This window comes from Babylonia areolata, chromosome 29, assembly GCF_041734735.1.
Source record: "Babylonia areolata isolate BAREFJ2019XMU chromosome 29, ASM4173473v1, whole genome shotgun sequence".
NCBI classification, from domain to species: Eukaryota; Metazoa; Mollusca; class Gastropoda; order Neogastropoda; family Buccinidae; genus Babylonia; species Babylonia areolata.
This window is the reverse complement of record NC_134904.1, coordinates 33,776,312-33,795,153: the sequence shown is the minus strand read 5'-3', so window position 1 is coordinate 33,795,153 and position 18,842 is coordinate 33,776,312. Positions and strand designations below refer to the sequence as shown.

Genomic DNA, 18,842 nt, shown 5'->3' with positions numbered 1-18,842 from the left:
GCCTGGTGGGTAAAGGGTGGAGGTTTTTTTCAATCTCCCAGGTCAACATATGCACAGATCTGCCTGTGCCTGAACCCCCTTCGTGTGTATATGCAAGCAGAAGATCAAATACGCACGTTAAAGCTCCTGTGATCCATGTCAGTGTTTGCTGCAGTGGGTTATGGAAACAAGAACATACCTATCATTCACACTCCTGAAAACGGAGTATGGCTGCCTACATGACAGGATAAAAACAGTCATGCATGTAAAAGCCCCCTCGTATACATACGAGTGAACTTGGGAGTTGCAGCCCACGAATGAAGAATTCTGGTGCCATGCACATCCCCTTGAGCAGATAACGTTTTGAGTTCTGATGCCGTGCACACCCCCTTGAAAGGATAGTGTTTTCAGTTCTGGTGCGTTGCACACCCCCTTGAGCGAATATCGTTTTGAGTTCTGGTGCCATGAACACCCCCTTGAGCGAATATCGTTTTGAATTCTGGTGCCGTGCACACTTCCTTGAGCGAATATCATTTTGAGCTCTGGTGCCGTGCACACCCCCTTCAGCGAATATCGTTTTGAGTTCTGGTGCCGTGCACACCCCCTTGAGCGAATATCGTTTTGAGTTCTGGTGCCGTGCACACCCCCTTGAGAGGATAGCGTTTTGAGTTCTGGTGCCGTGCACACTTCCTTGAGCGAATATCGTTTTGAGTTCTGACGCGGTGCACACCCCCTTGAGAGAATAGCGTTTTGAGTTCTGGTGCCGTGCACACCCCCTTGAAAGGATAGTGTTTTGAGTTCTGGTGCCGTGCACACTTCCTTGAGCGAATATCGTTTTGAGTTCTGACGCGGTGCACATCCCCTTGAGAGGATAGCGTTTTGAGTTCTGGTGTCATGCACATCCCCTTGAGAGGATAGCGTTTTGAGTTCTGGTGTCGTGCACACCCCCTTGAGAGGATAGCGTTTTGAGTTCTGGTGTCGTGCACACTTCCTTGAGCGAATATCGTTTGAGTTCTGGTGTCTTGCACATCCCCTTGAGTGAATATCGTTTTGAGTTCTGGTGCCGTGCACACTTCCTTGAGCGAATATCGTTTTGAGTTCTGGTGTCATGCACATCCCCTTGAGAGGACAGCGTTTTGAGTTCTAACACGGTGCACACCCCCTTGAGCGGATAGCATTTTGAGTTCTGGTGCCGTGCACACCCCCTTGAGAGGATAGCATTTTGAGTTCTGGTGCCGTGCACACCCCCTTGAGAGGATAGTGTTTTGAGTTCTGGTGCCATGCACACCCCCTTGAAAGGATAGTGTTTTGAGTTCTGGTGCCGTGCACACCCCCTTGAGAGGATAGTGTTTTGAGTTCTAACACGGCGCACACCCCTGCCCCTTATGTTGTGCCAGTTCACCAGACTGATGCGGACCAGTTTTAACCTATGTGGGTGTGGGAGATCGGGGGTTTGAACCCTGGCTGTGACAGCTGGGTTCAGGTTGGAGGAGAGTGTGTTGGAGTTTATTTTTCATCTCCATGGTCAAGGCTTATTTCTTTGGCCTGCCTTCATCTTCTTCATACCCGTGAAAGCGGAGTATGGCTGCCTACATGGCAGGGTAAAAGTGGTCATACACGTAAAAGCCCCACTTGTGTACATACAAGTGAACGTGGGAATTGCATTCCACGAACACAGAAGAAGAAGAAGAAGATCTTCTTGTGTATCATACACAGTCATGTTGAAAATCCCATTATCCATTTCAGGGTTATAAAAGCATGAACATAACTAGCATGCTTGATAGGTGGGGGGGAAAAAACCCCCAAAAACCCAAAAAAACAAAAAGGGTTTAAGGAGGGAGGCACTGTGGCAGAATTGGTCAGACTGATTTTTTTCTGATCCTGTGTTCGAACACCCAGCATCCACACTCTTAACTCACTCAGTATGGCCAGTCCTCTCTTCTCCTCTACACAGACCTCTCGGATGTCCAGTGGGTGTCTGAATGACCCAACCTTTAGCTTCCGTCGTCAGAACTGTGGTATTCTTTGTCAACATTCACCTCTTCAGTATAAGAGCGTTCCGCTTGCAATATTTTGATGATGGTAATTGGGATGAAACGCTGTTAACACACGCCGTTTGTATGGAGAGAGTTAAAATGGAGAATGGCTAGCTGAACGACAGGTGGATTTAGGATTGGAACCCATGAACTCAGAAGTTTCCAGAACCAACAGATGCAGGTCCTGCAGTCTGGAAAAAAAAAAAAAAAAGTGTGACTGAAGTACAGGCGCTGCACATTGTGACACAGAACACACAGTAAACAGTTGTCTTGATAAGAAAGAAACAGTTCCGTATTCCAAACAGTGTACGGCCCAGAAAGAGAGAGACTTTTCAGGGAGGAGGGGGCCGCCCAAAAGTGTCCCATGTAAGAGTAGTGTGGGCTTTCAAAGTGGGGCCCCCTGTGGGAGGCATCTGTGTCTGTGTGTGTCGGTGGCCCGGTGGGTTGGTCAAAAGGATTCCCCCTGAGGCATGCAGACTGACCTGCTGTTGTGTGTTCAAAGCATGCAGCCGCGCCCTTCTTGTGTGGTTCTTGTTTCACAACTGACAAGGTTTTTTTCTGAAGTTCCACTGACCGGCTTGAGATTTGATTTGTGGCTGCCACATTGGTAGATCATGTTTGGTGTTCTTGGTGACTGTGGAGACACCAGTGAAAGTTTTCATCATTTGCCTTGTCGTTTTTTTGGGGGGGGTTTGTTTTGTTTTTTTTCCCCCCCTCCATCACTTGTTTCAGCTCCTAATCAAATTGACAGCTCACTGTCTTGTTTTGCATGTGCATGCATGCACACACGCACACGCATGCACACACGCACTTTCACAGACAATGCCTACTTTCTTAACATAACCAGCATGTCTTTTTGCTTCAGCTACTTACATTATGGAAATACTTTTGAAATTTTTGTTTGTCTTTTTATTGATTTGTTATGCTGTCTTTTTTGTTCGTTCATTAATTTTTTTTTTCTTTTACCCCCATTTAATTCCTTCCTCTTTTGTTTTCTTTTGATTTTGTTTTTCAAATCTGACTTTTTCAAATCGGTGAGATATCCATATTCATTCATGTCTATCACCTTACGCAAGATAAAGGAACGCATTGTGGTTTATTTATTGTGCTCAGAGCTTGCTTCTGCATGTATTATTGTGCTATATAAAGATGAATTATTATCGCTAAACCATTTAATTTAACCCTGTAGCGTTTACCTCTTGGTCAGCTTGCCCAACCAGGAGGGTTATGGCTGTGCCATAGTAAACTGTGAGGTACTTTATTCAAGATCCCCTAACTTTAAAAGTGTGTGTGGTTCGTCCGTCGGGATCGACGAGGACCATCTAGTCATCCTGGGGGTGGGTGGGTTGGGCTCTGTGGGTGCGCAGATGGCTGGTCAGGCCAGTCCGCGCCCGGAAGGTTCTGACGCAGTGTGGACAGTGTGTCATCTTTAAAAGTAGATAGGTGACAAAAGCCGGACTTCGCATTGATTGTCCGATGTTTGGATTTGCTGTGGATGAGGTGTGGAGTGATGGCCTAGAGGTAACGCATCCGCCTAGGAACAAAGAGAATCTGAGCATGCTGGTTCGAATCACAGCTCATCCGCCGATATTTTCTCCCCCTCCACTAGACCTTGAGTGGTGGTCTGGACGCTAGTCATTTGGATGAGACAATAAACCGAGGTCCTGAATGCAGCATGCACTTAGCGCACGTAAAAGAACCCACCGCAACAAAAGGGTTGTTCCTGGCAAAATTCTGTAGAAGAATCCACTTCGATAAGAAAAACAAATAAAACTGCACGCAAGAAAAAATACAAATAAAATGGGTGGCGCTGTAGTGTAGTGATGCGCTCTCCCTGGGGAGAGCAGCCCGAATTTCACACAGATGAATCTGTTGTGATAAAAAAAGAAATACAAATACTTCACAGTTGCCGGCAGGTGGGTCCGTTCTCTCTGTGATCCCTTTCAGAGGGTTTGTGCAGCTAGTTATGGAAGTCTGGGAAAAGACTTGGGCGGAAAAAAAGGAAAGAATCATGTCCAGCGGGGTGGGGGGGGGGGGGGGGGGGGCTAGGGGTGGGGGGGGGGCTGTTTTGCCATTCATGTGTGGAGAAGTGTTAGAATGTGAACACAACCATGACGTGTACAGTTGAAAGAGCTGAGCTCGTTGAGCCTTGTGTCCGAGCATTTGCTCTTGCGTCAGTATTTGTCTCATTGAAACAGTTTGAGCAATTACACCTCACACATACAATACACACACACGCACACACTACACACACACTACACACACACACACACACTACACACTACACACACACACACACACACACACACACTACACACACACACACACACACACTACACACACACGCACGCACACACACACACGCACGCATGCACACACACATACACTACACACATACACACACACTACACACACACACACACACACACACACACACACACACACACACACACACACACACACACACACTACACACACACACGTTACACACACACACACGCACACACACATGCAGCACTCACACTCATGCACTTACACACAAAGTCAAAAAGAAACTCATTAAACATGTTAGATCATTCATTAGTTCAGTCTATTTTACACCAAGAGTTTGGGGTGTACAACAATCCCAGTTCAAATGTCAAGTGGGTTTTTTTGTTTTGATTTTTTCTTTTCCTAACAGAGTCAGAAGTCTTCTTGTACTATATGACTCACTTGTGTAAACAAAGTGAGTCTGTGTGATGACTGTGTGTGTGAGAGAGAGAGAGAGAGAGAGAGAGAGAGAGCATGTGTGTGTGTGTGTTCAATATGAAGTTTAAAAAATTTCTCAGCTAATATACAAGTGGCGTAGGAACCAAAGTTGGCAAGATGGTAGGAATGAATAAGACCTTTAAAGTCATCCGTTTTATGATGATATGGTAAGTAGTGTAAGAGGTCAAATGTCAAGGTCAACATTTGGGAAAATAGAACAGGCTTAGCAGAGACTATATCTGACATAAACTTTTTATTCTTTTTCCTCATTCACACATTTAATTTGAACCAAACTTGGTATTGTTAACTGGATATGGGTACTGTATGATCACTGAAGAAATTCAATATCAGAGGTTAAAGGTAAGGGTCATATCCTGGCATTTGAGATTGATATTAAAAAAACAACAACCAAAAAACAAAAACAAAAAACAAACAAAAACTTCCACTGTTCGCAAACTTGGTTCAATAATTGTTCATGGTGTAAACAACCTGTGGAAAAAAAAAATAGGTCAAGGTCACTAAGTGGTCTAATTGGGGAAATGAAGGAGCATTTCATAGCTTTGGATTTTCATCGGAATTTTCATCCAACATAGTGTACCATATAGTGATTTGTTTCAGCCATAACATCAGTGCTTTGTAAGAATTTAGAGGTCAAAGGTCAAAGTCATCAAATTTTTGTGGCCAGATTATCTGTTTTGCAGCAGGTCATTTTTTACATGAAGCACTTTCCCCAAGTGAGTCTTGAAGGCCTTGCCTCTTTTATTTACTTGTTTGGTTCCCTTTTTGTTCTTTCGTTGTTTGTTTTGTTTGTTTGTTTTTTTTGTTTTGTTTTTGGTTTTTTGTTGTTGTTTTTTTCGTTTTTCTTTTTGTGCGTATGTTTCTTTCAAGAGCACAAAAGCATGATTGTACTTGACTGTTACCTAAATGAAAAGTTGTGTATGTAAAGAACTGCATGATGTGTTTTTTGTTTATGCCTTAGATATATATAGAGAGAGAGAGGGAGAGAGATGGCATGTTTTGTGTTGGTGCATCTTGGCCAAAAGTTTGCAGATGTATATATTTTGCTTTTCTGTGCTTATGAAATGCACTGTTAAGGAGAAGAAATGGATGTAATGCTGAATTACATGTATTGGAAAATGTGTGGTCAAGCACTCAGAATACTGGCAGATTACTAGCGATCGTAGTATATATCTGTCTGTAAATGTACCTAGTTGGTTGTTTTTGACTCACTTGTGTAAACTTTAACATTGACATTTTCTCTGCAAATACTTTGCCAGTTGACACCAAATTAGGCATAAAAATAGGAAAAATTCAGTTCTTTCCAGTCATCTTGTTTAAAACAATATTGCACCTCTGGGATGGGCACAATAAAATGAAAAATGAAGCCTAATTATATGCAAACTGCATTTACTGTTATATTTATATTTTTTTGTATTCTCTAAACTTGGCACTTTGATCTGATATTCTGACCCAACAACAAGAGCAGTCATTATTATCATTTTTAGTTCAAACAGGAACTTCTTTTGCTAAGCATGGAAGTTTTATTTATTTTGCAAACGTTTTGGTGCAGATAGTAAAAAAGGGAAATTACTCTGTAATTAATGCTAGGGACCTAATTTGCTTTAAACTGATATTTCTCATCTTAAAAAGCTTGGATTTTTTTTTTAAGTGTATCACAAGTGAGTCTTGAAGGCCTTGCCTCTCTTGTTTGTTTTTGTATTGTATATGGTTTGGTTTGGTTTGGTTTGGTTTGTTTTTATTGTTATTATTCTGGGGGGGGAAAGGAATTCAGCTGTCAGAAACTTTTGTTAATGTTATCTACTGATTCAGCATAACAAATAGGTTTATGGCAGGTGGTAAGATTTAGGATACCAAAAAAAAATTATCAATAATCAAATATTGTATGCACTACTTCTGTAGATTATTATTTGAAAAGAGGTTCATGTGGGGACCTGCAATAAACAACCAACTGGACTGTTTAACAACCACCTGGACTGTTTAACAACCAACTGGACTGTTTAACAACCATCTGGACTGTTTAACAACCAACTGGACTGTTTAACAACCAGCTGGACTGTTTAACAACCAACTGGACTGTTTAACAACCAGCTGGACTGTTTAACAACCACCTGGACTGTTTAACAACCAACTGGACTGTTTAACAACCAACTGGACTGTTTAACAACCAGCTGGACTGTTTAACAACCAACTGGACTGTTTAACAACCACCTGGACTGTTTAACAACAAACTAGACTGTTTAACAACCAACAGGACTGTTTAACAACCAGCTGGACTGTTTAACAACCAACTGGACTGTTTAACAACCAGCAGGACTGTTTAACAACCAACTGGACTGTTTAACAACCAGCTGGACTGTTTAACAACCACCTGGACTGTTTAACAACCAGCTGGACTGTTTAACAACAAACTGGACTGTTTAACAACCAACAGGACTGTTTAACAACCAACTGGACTGTTAAACAACCAACAGGACTGTTTAACAACCAACTGGACTCTTTAACAACCAACTGGACTCTTTAACAACCTCTTCTTCTTCTTCTTCTTCTTCTGCATTCGTGGGCTGCAACTCCCACGTTCACTTGTATGCACACTAGTGGGCTTTTACGTGTATGACCGTTTTTACCCTGCCATGTAGGCAGCCATACTCCGTTTTCGGGGGTCTCTTTAACAACCAACTGGACTATTTAACTGCATGATAGCAGCTCATGGAGGAAAGGTTGAGCTTTAGTTTTATTTATCGTCCAGTTTGTAGTAAATTCAGTGACGAAAAATGGACCAGCATTAGCCAGTCCTTTCACTGACCCGTGCATCAAGCACAGGTTGCTGATGCGTACTGGGTGTGATAGTGTAGAACAGCTCAGACTGTATTTTATTGTGCTGGTGGTGGTTGGTTGGTTGGTTGGTTGGTTTTGTGGTGGTTATTTTTTTGTTTTTTTGTGTGTGTATTTGTATTGCTTTTATGGTTGTAGCCAGCCCTTTTTTTTTTCTTTTTTTTTCCAGAAAGTTTGGGAATTTGATGCATCATGTTTATTATTGCTGATTAGTTATTCGTTTGGATGTCTTTGATTCCTTGATTGCAGTGGTGTTTGAATCTTGCTCTGTTTTGGGGTGTTTTTTTTCTGTTTTGGTTTTTTTTTTGTTTGTTTGTTTTTTCATACCCTAGCCCTGTTGATTTTTTGGGTGTTGTTTTTTGTTTTGTTTTTTTGTTTTGTTTTGTTTAAGGGAGGGGGAAGGTTTGACAAATGTGAATCTGGTCAGTGTGAAATTGAATTTGGTGCATTCTGTTTGTGATTTCTTGATCAAAGAATCACGTAGGCTTTTCATAATGAAAATCTGGTTAATTTGAATTGGATACATCTTTTATAGGATTTTGTTTAGTCTATGTATTTATAATGGTTGTGATTGCATAGGATGAGAATGACCTGTGTCATTCAGTAAATGAATATTGCCAGTAGAATTTTAGCCGGTCTTTTGTTTCGTGTCTCCTGAATCATAATCATGCTTGATTTTGTGATGTGCTCATATTTGAGATTGTGTGTATGTGTGTGTGCGCACGCGCGCGTGCGTGAGTGTGTGCATGCATGCGTGTGTGTGTGTGTGTGTGTGTGTTTGCAGGTCATTGCGTGTGTGCATTTGAGTTCCAGCATTATTTTGATTTTTGAGTAATTCAGGGAACATAGGTGTTTAGCACTTGATTAAAAAATTTTAGAAACTGTACTTTTCCTGTGTATCAGTTTTATTCAGTCTAGGTGGTTTTGTTTGTTTTGTTTCTGATGGGAACACTTGACACATTTTCTATGGTGACAGTGCAGTGTTTCATGACATAAATCTGGCAAAACTGCTGGCTAAGTAAGGGGTTGCCAAGTATGTGTGTCCTGTCTGATGTACAAAAAATAAACACTATTGTACTTCAGTTCATCAGCTATACTTTTGATCAGGATGATAATACTGATGATTGTGATGATGTGATGAAACTTAGTGTGTGAGACTTGTGGTAAACTTGACATTTACATCTCTCTCTCTCTCTCTCTCTCTCTCTCTCTCTCTCTCTCTCTCTCTCTCTCTCTCTGTCTCTCTCTCTCTCTGTGTCTCTCTCTCTTTCTCTCTCTGTGTCTCTTTCCACATTGACTTCTGCCCTTCATTTGAGATTGCTCACCTGCTCATTTGCGTATCCACATGCACTGATTCCTGCAAACATCTGAAAAGTGTTTACCTGTAAATATGTGGTTCCTTACTTTTCAGAACTGCTTGTGGGATAAGCATGTTTGTGCACGTCTGTGTTTCTGTTTGTGTGTGAGTGAGAGTGACTCTGTGTGTGTGTGTGTGTGTGTGTGTGTGTGTGTGATGAAAAACAAGCAAACAAAACAAGGTTTCAGTTAAGGAGAGAATGAGCATGTGCTTTGAGTTATTTTAGAAGACAAATTGTGGATGTTTCGTTTTAAACTAGCAGGTGATTTTGTTTTTGTTTTGTTTTTTATTTCACCAAGATACGATATCAATTGCACAGTTTAAGAGCATAACTTTGTTGCTCATTTTGCACTTCAGCTGTTTCATAGTGCCCTGACCTCATCCTTTTCTTTTTTTGATTTTTGGGGGGGGGTTTTAATAATTTTTATTACCTTTGAATGTCACTATGGGTAGTTAGTTACCATAGTTGCTCTGTGAATACATGACTGACATTTGCCTGTATGCTGACTGGACAGGCACAGCTCGGAAAACCCCTGGTGCTGCAAGTGCACTGGTGAAGGACTACATGCGGAAACGCAACCTGATCCTGTCCCTCTTGGTTCGTTGTTTTTGTTCTCTCTCTCTCTCTCTCTCTCTCTCTCTCTCTCTCTCTCTGTGTCAGTTCTATTATGTTATACATTTAAAACGACGAACGTACATGCTAAAGCGGACTTGCTCACGATGGAAGGCATTTACCCTTTTGATTTTTCGATTCGTGTGTTTGCATGCCCTGTTTTACAAAATCGAGTCTGCGCACGCGCAAGTGTGTGTGTGTGTGTGTGTGGGAGGCGGGGGGGGGGGTGTGGGGGAGGGGGGTGGAGGTGTGTGTGTGTGTGTGTGGGGGGGGGGGGTGCTCAACATTGTAATGGGTCAGAAGGCCTTCTACAATAAAACATTTCTGAGTTTTGAGTTGTCTCTCTCTGTCTCTCTTGTCATGCCACTGTAACATTATGCGTTTATCTTCCTGTCCGCCTCAGTGTTTGTGTGTGTGTGTCTCTCTGTCTCTCTCTCTTTATCTCTCTCTCTCTCTCTCTCTCTCTCTCTCTCTCTGCCATTTTTTTTTTCTGTACAGATTTTGATGGAGATAAGTGATAGGTTTTATGTGTTGATTGTTTTTTTTTTTTGTTTTTTTTTTGTTTTTTTGGTTTTTTTTACAGACTTTGATGACGATAGATGTTAAGAATTTTCCTTTATTTTGGTTTTTGGGGTTTTTTTTGGTTTTTGTTTTTTGTTGTTGTTGTTGTTCGTTGGGCTTTTATTTGACGATAATTTGATGATGATAAATAATAAGAAATGTTGCTTCATTTTGCTTGTTAGTTGGGGTTAGTTGGTGTTGTGGCCCAGGGAAAGGCACTTGACTCCAGTTTTCCTCTCCGCACCCAGGCGTGAATGGGTACCAGACTTAGGTTGAGGAAGGTTAAAACGGCAGAATGATACGATTGGGCCCCTGCTTTCCGAAGCCGAGCACTAGACACAGTGAATATGAATTCACTAGTGGCTGTAAAGGACTATGTGACCTTCAACTTTTTTTAACCTACCTTTGATGGCATTTTCCATACACCGCCAGCGTGTCAGTATTTTGTCCTTTTTTTTTTTTTTTTTTATACAAGCGTTCATGATCCAGTGTTTAACCTGTCTCTCTGCTATGGGCCAATTGGACCCTACCTTCCTATGCTGAGCACTAGACACAGAGGATATGAATTGACTGTCCCAGTTGTTGTAAAGGACTATGTGACCTTCAGCTTTAAGCCTAACTTTTGACGGGGATGTCAGTACACCACCGGTGATGCCAGCTGTCAAAATTATCGGGTTTTTTTTTTTCTTTTTCTTTTTTGATAATAATAATAATAATAATAATGTGTATTTATATAGCGCCCTTTCTCACTAAGAGCTCAGGGCGCTTTACTTAAAAGAAAAATATTACAAGTAACATAAAACACTCATGACCACTCTTTCTCAAAAACCCCTCCCCCCACTCACACTCTCCCTTTCCCACTCTACATACATCCAAAGTGAGCTGACATGGGAGGTGTTGGAGAAAAGGAAGCTGAGAGTACTTACAGATAGGTTTGTTTTTTTTAATGAGTCTTTAGTGGTGAGTGAAAAGCAGAAATAGAATCAGATGCACAGATATGATAAGGAAGGTTGTTCCAGATGTGAGGAGCAGCAAAGAAGAAAGAACCTTCACCATAGGTTCTTGTGTTGACACAACGAAGTTTCCAAAGGTAACAATCAGAGGAAGAGCGGAGATTTCTTGTGGGAGTGTAAACACTGATAAGGTCAGAAAGATAAGTAGGTCCTTTTTTTTTTTAATGTATGTTCTACCTGTTTCTCTTCTCGCACAGGCCAACTGCATCGACAGCCTCATCACGTGGCACAACCCTCTGGAGACGCAAGAGTTGCGTGTCCCTGATGAGGACAAGATCGCGGCGTGGCGAGCCACCCCCCTGACAGAGAAACAGTGGCGGGAGAGCGTGGACTTCGCCTGGGACATCTCCCCGACCTTGGCCGTCGGCCTGCCTTTCAGGTAACCAGGTCATTTTGTATTGTATCGTATTGTATTGCTCTTTTTGTCACAACAGATTTCTCTCTGTGTGTTTATGATGTGTTTTAGATGTGTTTACCTCTGAAGAAATGCACTGCTCACTGACGCCGTGCCGATGAAAGACTTTTGAAATAATGATGATGTTGTTGCTGTAAGGTCCATTCGTTACATGCAGGGAGAACACTGGTTGGACTTCTAAAAAACTTTATTCTGACATTAAAGGCAACACTGACCTGAGTGTGTGGCAACAAACCTCTAGAAGTCACCAGAGGAGGTGTAGGAGGTGATGGAGGTCTGGAGTCGACTGAAGGGAGCGGAGGAAGTGGAGGAGGCGGCAGGTTGGCGTTGTTGAGAGGGCCAGGAGTAGAGGGCCCAGAGTGTCACCGAATCGATTGCGATCGCGCCTTAATTTTAGCGCGATCGCCCAATCGAGCTACATAATTATGTGACCTGGTTGGAGACATAATTTGACAACAAACAAGAACGCCAGAGAATTGACAGACAGACAGAAAATACGAACAAAAACTTAGCCGTATTGAGAGCACAGGAACAGGAGTCATGATGGCTGCCGGAAAAAGAGGGCGCTAGCCAGGGGGACAAAGGGGAGGTTACCTACTTCTGGGAGGTTATCGGCCGTAGTACTTTCGTTTTCTCCGCATAGGCGGATAGTAGTTTGCACAGGACAGGAATGTCAGACCCCTGCCGGAGTCTGCACTAGTTGGGTCACGGTAAGTTTGTTATTTAAACGTAATTTTACATAGAAAATTTCCTTTCTGTTCAGCCATAAGCTACGGTACAGAGAGATGTACCGTAAAGTTCGGTCTATTGAGCGCACTGGTATATAAGCCGCACCCACTAAATTTTGGAAAAAATTGAACTTTATACATACATAAGTCGCACTGGCTTATAAGCCGCACTTATTTCCGGTACCGGAACACATACTACAGAAAAGCTGTCAATACTGTAGGTTATGAAATAAACACAAGCGGGAACAACTCAAAGAAAAGCGAGCGAAAATACTGCTAGTGCCACAAAAAAATAATAAATAAACACAACGAAAATAAGATCCATAATTTAGGGATAGTCACATTTAATCAACATCATCCTGCTCACTGAATCCACTGAAATCTTCATCTTCAGTGTCCAAGTTGAAGAGAACCAGCACAGCTTCCGCCATCTTGTCACTGACTTCAGCCTCGCTTTCACTTCATGAACATGAAGGTGGAGGTCGCTGCTGGTTCATCGCTTGCACTGTCGTCTGCTAGGTCAGTCGCCTTCAATTTGAAGGCTGCATCATAGTCATTACGTCGCGTTTTCGGCATGATGAGGGTGTATGCTTGAGCACAGTAGAACTGAATGCTGATCTGAAGGCTTTAATGTGTGCAGATTTGATTTATAAAATGTGAACAGTTAGCACACTATCCTGAAGCTCATCCAAAAATTCATGGACAGAAATCATGATTTTGGTGAGTTGAAGGGCAGCTAAGAATAGACGAGAACGTGACACTCCTGGGATCATTAAAATCCTCAAATAAGTCGCATCATTGTATAAGCCGCAGAGGTTGAAGCTGGAGTAAAAAGTTGCGGCTTATAGACCAAACTTTACGGTACACAGAAACAGAATCTGAGTGCAAAGTTCTGTGACCCGTCACTGGATAATAATAATAATAATGGGTACTTATATAGCACACTATCCAGAAATCTGCTCTAGGTGCTTTACAAAAACTCTTTTGTTAACATAAAACATTATGTCTATGTTACATACACAAACCAAAATGTGACTACACACACACACGCACGCACACATACATACACACACACACACACTGCATACATACATTTTAACATACATGTGTATCTTAACAGCTACCCTAACACATACGCACACATAGCCAGGCACAAACTTACATAAACACACGCACACACAATACACATTCATATACATGCATGTAGTTATGTACACATACATGTGTATACACACATAGTCCAGCACAGCTAACGCAAAGGAAGTGGACCTGCCACAATTGAACTTATTGCCGAGGGAAAAGGTGGGTTTTGAGACGAGATTTAAAAGATGCGAGGGAATCAGAATGACGGAGGTTATCAGGGAGCAAAGAAAGGAGACAGGGACAAAGAGAGCGGTGCTATAGCGTGGGGAAAGGGATGCTTGTTTACACTCCATGACCTATGGTGCTGGAGTTGGTTTTTTTTCTGGGGCTGCTTCCGTTGCTGGGATGGCTGGAACTTCACAGGCAGTGCTGAATGACTACCACACGATGGTGATGAATGATATGGATACTTCTATAGCACCTCAGGCAGTGCTAAATCACTACCACACGATGGTGATGAATGATATGGATACTTCTACAGCGCCTCAGGCAGTGCTAAATGACTACCACACGATGGTGATGAATGATATGGATACTTCTATAGCACCTCAGGCAGTGCTAAATCACTACCACACGATGGTGATGAATGATATGGATACTTCTATAGCACCACAGGCAGTGCTAAATGACTACCACACGATGGTGATGAATGATATGGATACTTCTATAGCACCTCAGGCAGTGCTAAATGACTACCACACGATGGTGATGAATGATATGGATACTTCTATAGCACATCAGGCAGTGCTAAATGACTACCACACGATGGTGATGAATGATATGGATACTTCTACAGCACCTCAGGCAGTGCTAAATGACTACCACACGATGGTGATGAATGATATGGATACTTCTACAGCACCTCAGGCAGTGCTAAATGACTACCACACGATGGTGATGAATGATATGGATACTTCTACAGCGCCTCAGGCAGTGCTAAATGACTACCACACGATGGTGATGAATGATATGGATACTTCTACAGCACCTGTCCATGCTCAGAGACCAAGCTCTTAGCGCTTTACAAACACGGGGGGGTCAGGCTGCCTGCATGGGTAGAGCCATCTGACGGCTGCCATTGGGCGCTCATCATCTGTTTCCTGTGTCATTCAGTCAGAATTCAGGCCTGCACACATGCACACTCAGACAGATGCGTAACATTTTTATATGTAAAACCATTTTGTTTATTTACCCCGCCATGTAGGCACAGCCCATGTGTGGGTGGGTGTGAGTGTGTGTGTGGTTGGGCGAATGAGTGTTTGTGTGTGTGTGTGTGTATAGGTGGGTGTATGAGTGTGCATCTGTGTGTGTGTGTGTGTGTGACTTGACTTGACTTAACATGACTTGACTTGACTTGACTTCATTTATTGTCATAAAATCCCAAAGGATTAATAGACACAACAAAGAACAAAGGGAACAAAGAAATAAACGGTCATCTAATACGCATGTACTGAAATACATAGTTGGCGAGTGTTTTTTGACAGTCATCGCAGGTGAATAAATCACTTGGTTTTAGGATATTGTTTTGTATTTTTCTAGAGATCACATTTGATTGATGATCATACTGCTGCATAGTTGTGATTAGATGGTGTGTGTGTGTGTGTGTTTGTGTGTATGTGTGTGTGGTGTTGCTGGGCCTGTTCTCTCGTAATAAAACACCTTGCACACGCATCTCAAAGCCCCCACCCCCACCAGGCTCTTGCATAAGGAGAAAAAGGAAAGTGACGATCGTGTTTTGCGCACATGATGCTCAGGTTCCGGGCCTCAGAGGTGGTAAAGCGTGAGGTGACGCGACTGGTTCAGCTGGACCCTGGGGCAGTGTGTCACATTCCTGAAGCCCTCAACTTCGTGGTCACCGCTCACAGCGTGGAGGTGGACGCGGCAGAGGTAACAGTCATTGCTTGTACATTCACGTTATTTTTTTCCCGTGGGCGGAGGTTACTTGTCATTGTTGTACATATGCATTGTTTTACACAGTGGAGGTGATAGTCATCTAGAAAGAAAAAAAAATCACTACTCAGAATCAAAGCTGAACTTACTTTGTATATCTGTATGGTTTCACACCATGTTCTTGGGCACAAATGGTATAGGAAAGTTTGGGGTTGTGCAGGCTGTGAGTGAACTGAGTTCAGCTAGCTAACCCCAACCTCTCTTCTTCTTCTGTGTTCGTGGGCTGCAACTCCCACGTTCACTCGCATGTACACGAGTAGGCTTTTACGTGCATGACCGTTTTTACCCCGCCATGTCAGCCATACTCCGCTTTCGGGGGTGTGCATGCTGGGTATGTTCTTGTTTCCATAACCCACCGAACGCTGACATGGATTACAGCATCTTTAACGTGCGCATTTGATCTTCTGCATGCATTTACACACAAAGGGGGTTCAGGCACTAGCAGGTCTGCACATACGTTGACCTGGGAGATCGGAAAAATCTCCACCCTTTACCCACCAGGCGCCGTCACCGTGGTTCGAACCCGGGACCCTCAGATTGACAGTCCAACGCTTTAACCACTCAGCTATTGCGTCCATCACTAACCCCAACCAACCCCAAGCTTTTCTGTGTAATTTGTTGCTGAGGAAAATTGTATGAGACCATCGCAATAGGCAAATAAGTTCGTGGTGGCGGTCTCCACTCAGGGAGGGACGCTCACTCAGTCTGGCTCCGCGACTAAGCCATTATTGTCGTTAGTAGGGGGCATAGTAGGTGGTGTCCTAAGTACGTTAAAACAGAACAGGCACCACTGAACACCACTGAAGTGACTCAGCAGCAGTGCACGGTCTCCTCTGGTGTGTGGCCTCCTGGCGACCTAACATCGATGGTTCCCTGTGGACTGCCGACGCTGGAACTGCGACAGATGAACCCAGGTGTGGCCGTGTATGGGGGAATCTAAATGAGCGGCGTGGGAGTAATGCCACTGAAACAGTGCAGATGGTGGGGCAGCAAAAAAAAAAAAAAAAGTTCAGCTTTTTGATTCTGTGTTGTGAAATTTCTTCTTTATGTATCCTGAATCAGAAAACTTAACACCAATGAGTAATGGTCATGGCTGTACAAGCACATTATTTTACCCTGCAGAAGTAATGGTCATTGTTGTACAGGCATGCTGCTTTACACAGTTTGAGGTGTAAGGGTTATTGATACATTGTTCATGCGCATTTCTCAAGGCCTGACTAAGCACGTTGGGTTACGCTGCTGGTCAGGCATCTGCTTGGCAGATGTGGTGTAGCGTATATGGATTTGTCAGAACGCAGTGACGCCTCCTTGAGCTACTGAAACTGAAACTCATGCGCATTGTTTTAGACAGTGAAGGTCATAATGATTACAGTAACATACACTTGGTTTTAGACAGCAGAGGTGATGTGTTGATGATGATGTTGATGTTGATAATGATGTTGGTGATAAATTATAATGTTGATGTTAGATAATGATGATGATGTTGGTATTGAGGATGATGTTGGTTTTGATGACAGTATTGATGAAGAAGTTGATGATGATGTTTATGACAATGTTGATGTTTATGATGATGGGTTGATGACAAACATTACTGTTGGTGACAAGGTTGATGACAGTGTTGATTGACGACGCTATTGTTGGTTGTGATGTCGATGACGATGTTAATGACAACGTCACTGAAGACAAAGTTGATGACAGTGTTCACAACATTGATGTTGATGATGACGGGTGCAATAGCCGAGTGGTTAAAGCGTTGGACTTTCAATCTGAGGGTACCGGGTTCGAACCACGGTGACGGCGCCTGGTGGGTAAAGGGTGGAGATTTTTACGATCTCCCAGGTCAACATATGTGCAGACCTGCTAGTGCCTGAACCCCCTTCGTGTGTATATGCAAGCAGAAGATCAAATACGCACGTTAAAGATCCTGTAATCCATGTCGGCGTTCAATGGGTTATGGAAACAAGAACATTCCCAGCATGCACACCCCTGAAAGCGGAGTATGGCTGCCTATATGGCGGGGTAAAAACGGTCATACACGTAAAAGCCCACTCGTGTGCATACGAGTGAACGTGGGAGTTGCAGCCCACGAAGGCAGAAGAAGAAGAAGATGTTGATGATGATGACAGTGTGGATGTTGATGATGATGACAGTGTGGATGTGAATGCTGCAGATGACCCACATGATGACGTGGACGACCATAAGATAAGATAAGATAAGAATAACTTTATTATCTCCAACTGGAGAAATTTGGTCAGGTGCATTATCACAACATAGACAAGTAAACAACATGGGGACCATAACTGTAAAAGTCAACAACAGCTTTTACGAATATTACGAAGATACAAATGTAGAAAATATCTTATACACCGTTTCATACATACATCCACACACTGCAGGTAATAACTAGTATTCTTAATGTAAAAACAGAAAGAATTAAGAAACATTATTTGAATATAATTATAAACATAGCCTACTATACTGCACATTGATTATAATAGATAAGATAAGAATAAAGATACGTTACGGAAAACCGCAACCAGATAATCAGCACACACCCGCACCCACCCCACACACGCGGATTACTTGATTAAACAAGAGTAATAAACATATGTTCTCAAATAAAAGCATTTCACATATTTGATGTTGATGACGGTGTGGATGTGGATGCTGCAGATGACCCACATGATGACGTGGACGACCATCTCTCCCGTGCTGGCGCTGTCCTACTTCTCCCGCCTCTACCCCCCTCACCCCCTGACCCAGCAGTTTGCTGTGCGAGTCCTGCGCTCCTTTCCTTCTGTGAGTGTTTGTCTGGGGTGGAGGGGGAGGCGAGGGGGCGGGGGGGGGGGGGGGCAGGTGTGAGTGTGTGTGGGTGGGTGGGTGTATGAGTGTGTGTGGGTGGGTGTATGAGTGTGTGGGTGGGTGGGTGTTTGTGGGGGCGGGGGGGGTGTATGGGTGGGTGGGTGGGTGTATGTGTGTGTATGGGTGGGTGTGTGGGTGTGTGAATGTGTGTGTGTAGTGGGGTGGGGGTGTATGTGTGGGTGGATGGGTATATGTGTGTGTGTGGGGGGGGTGTATGTGTGTGTGAATGTGAGTGTGGGGGGTGATGGGGGTGTTGTGTGTGTGGGTGGGTGTATGTGTGTGTTTGGGGGTGGTGTATGTGTGGGTGGGATATGGGTGGGGGTTGGAAGGTGAGTGGGTGTGGGTGTGTATGTATGAATGTGTGTGTGTGTTGTGTGGCAGTATTGCTTGCCATGTGTGTTGTTTGCTCACGGCTCAAGAGACAACAGTTGATTCACTGGCAGTGCTGTCTGCCGTTTGTGTGTGTTGTTCCTTCACAGTTTAGGGACACGCTTCATTTACTCTCTGCCATGTGTGTGTGTGTGTGTGTTTTGCAGGAGGTCCTCATCTTCTACATTCCCCAGATTGTCCAGTCTCTGCGCTAT

General features: G+C 43.3%; 1 protein-coding gene across 1 annotated transcript in view; it reads left to right on the top strand.

Annotated features, from left to right (window-relative positions):
• LOC143274653 (phosphatidylinositol 4-kinase alpha-like) overlaps positions 1 to 18,842 on the top strand; it is a 151,098-nt gene that overhangs the window by 106,584 nt on the left and 25,672 nt on the right. The window contains exons 39-43 of the mRNA XM_076578525.1: positions 9,489 to 9,571; positions 11,358 to 11,539; positions 15,201 to 15,333; positions 18,070 to 18,195; positions 18,795 to 18,842. The exon at positions 18,795 to 18,842 is cut by the window's right edge and continues 6 nt beyond it. Of these exons, the coding sequence (XP_076434640.1) occupies positions 9,489 to 9,571; positions 11,358 to 11,539; positions 15,201 to 15,333; positions 18,070 to 18,195; positions 18,795 to 18,842 (572 nt within the window). The remainder of the gene's footprint in view (positions 1 to 9,488; positions 9,572 to 11,357; positions 11,540 to 15,200; positions 15,334 to 18,069; positions 18,196 to 18,794) is intronic.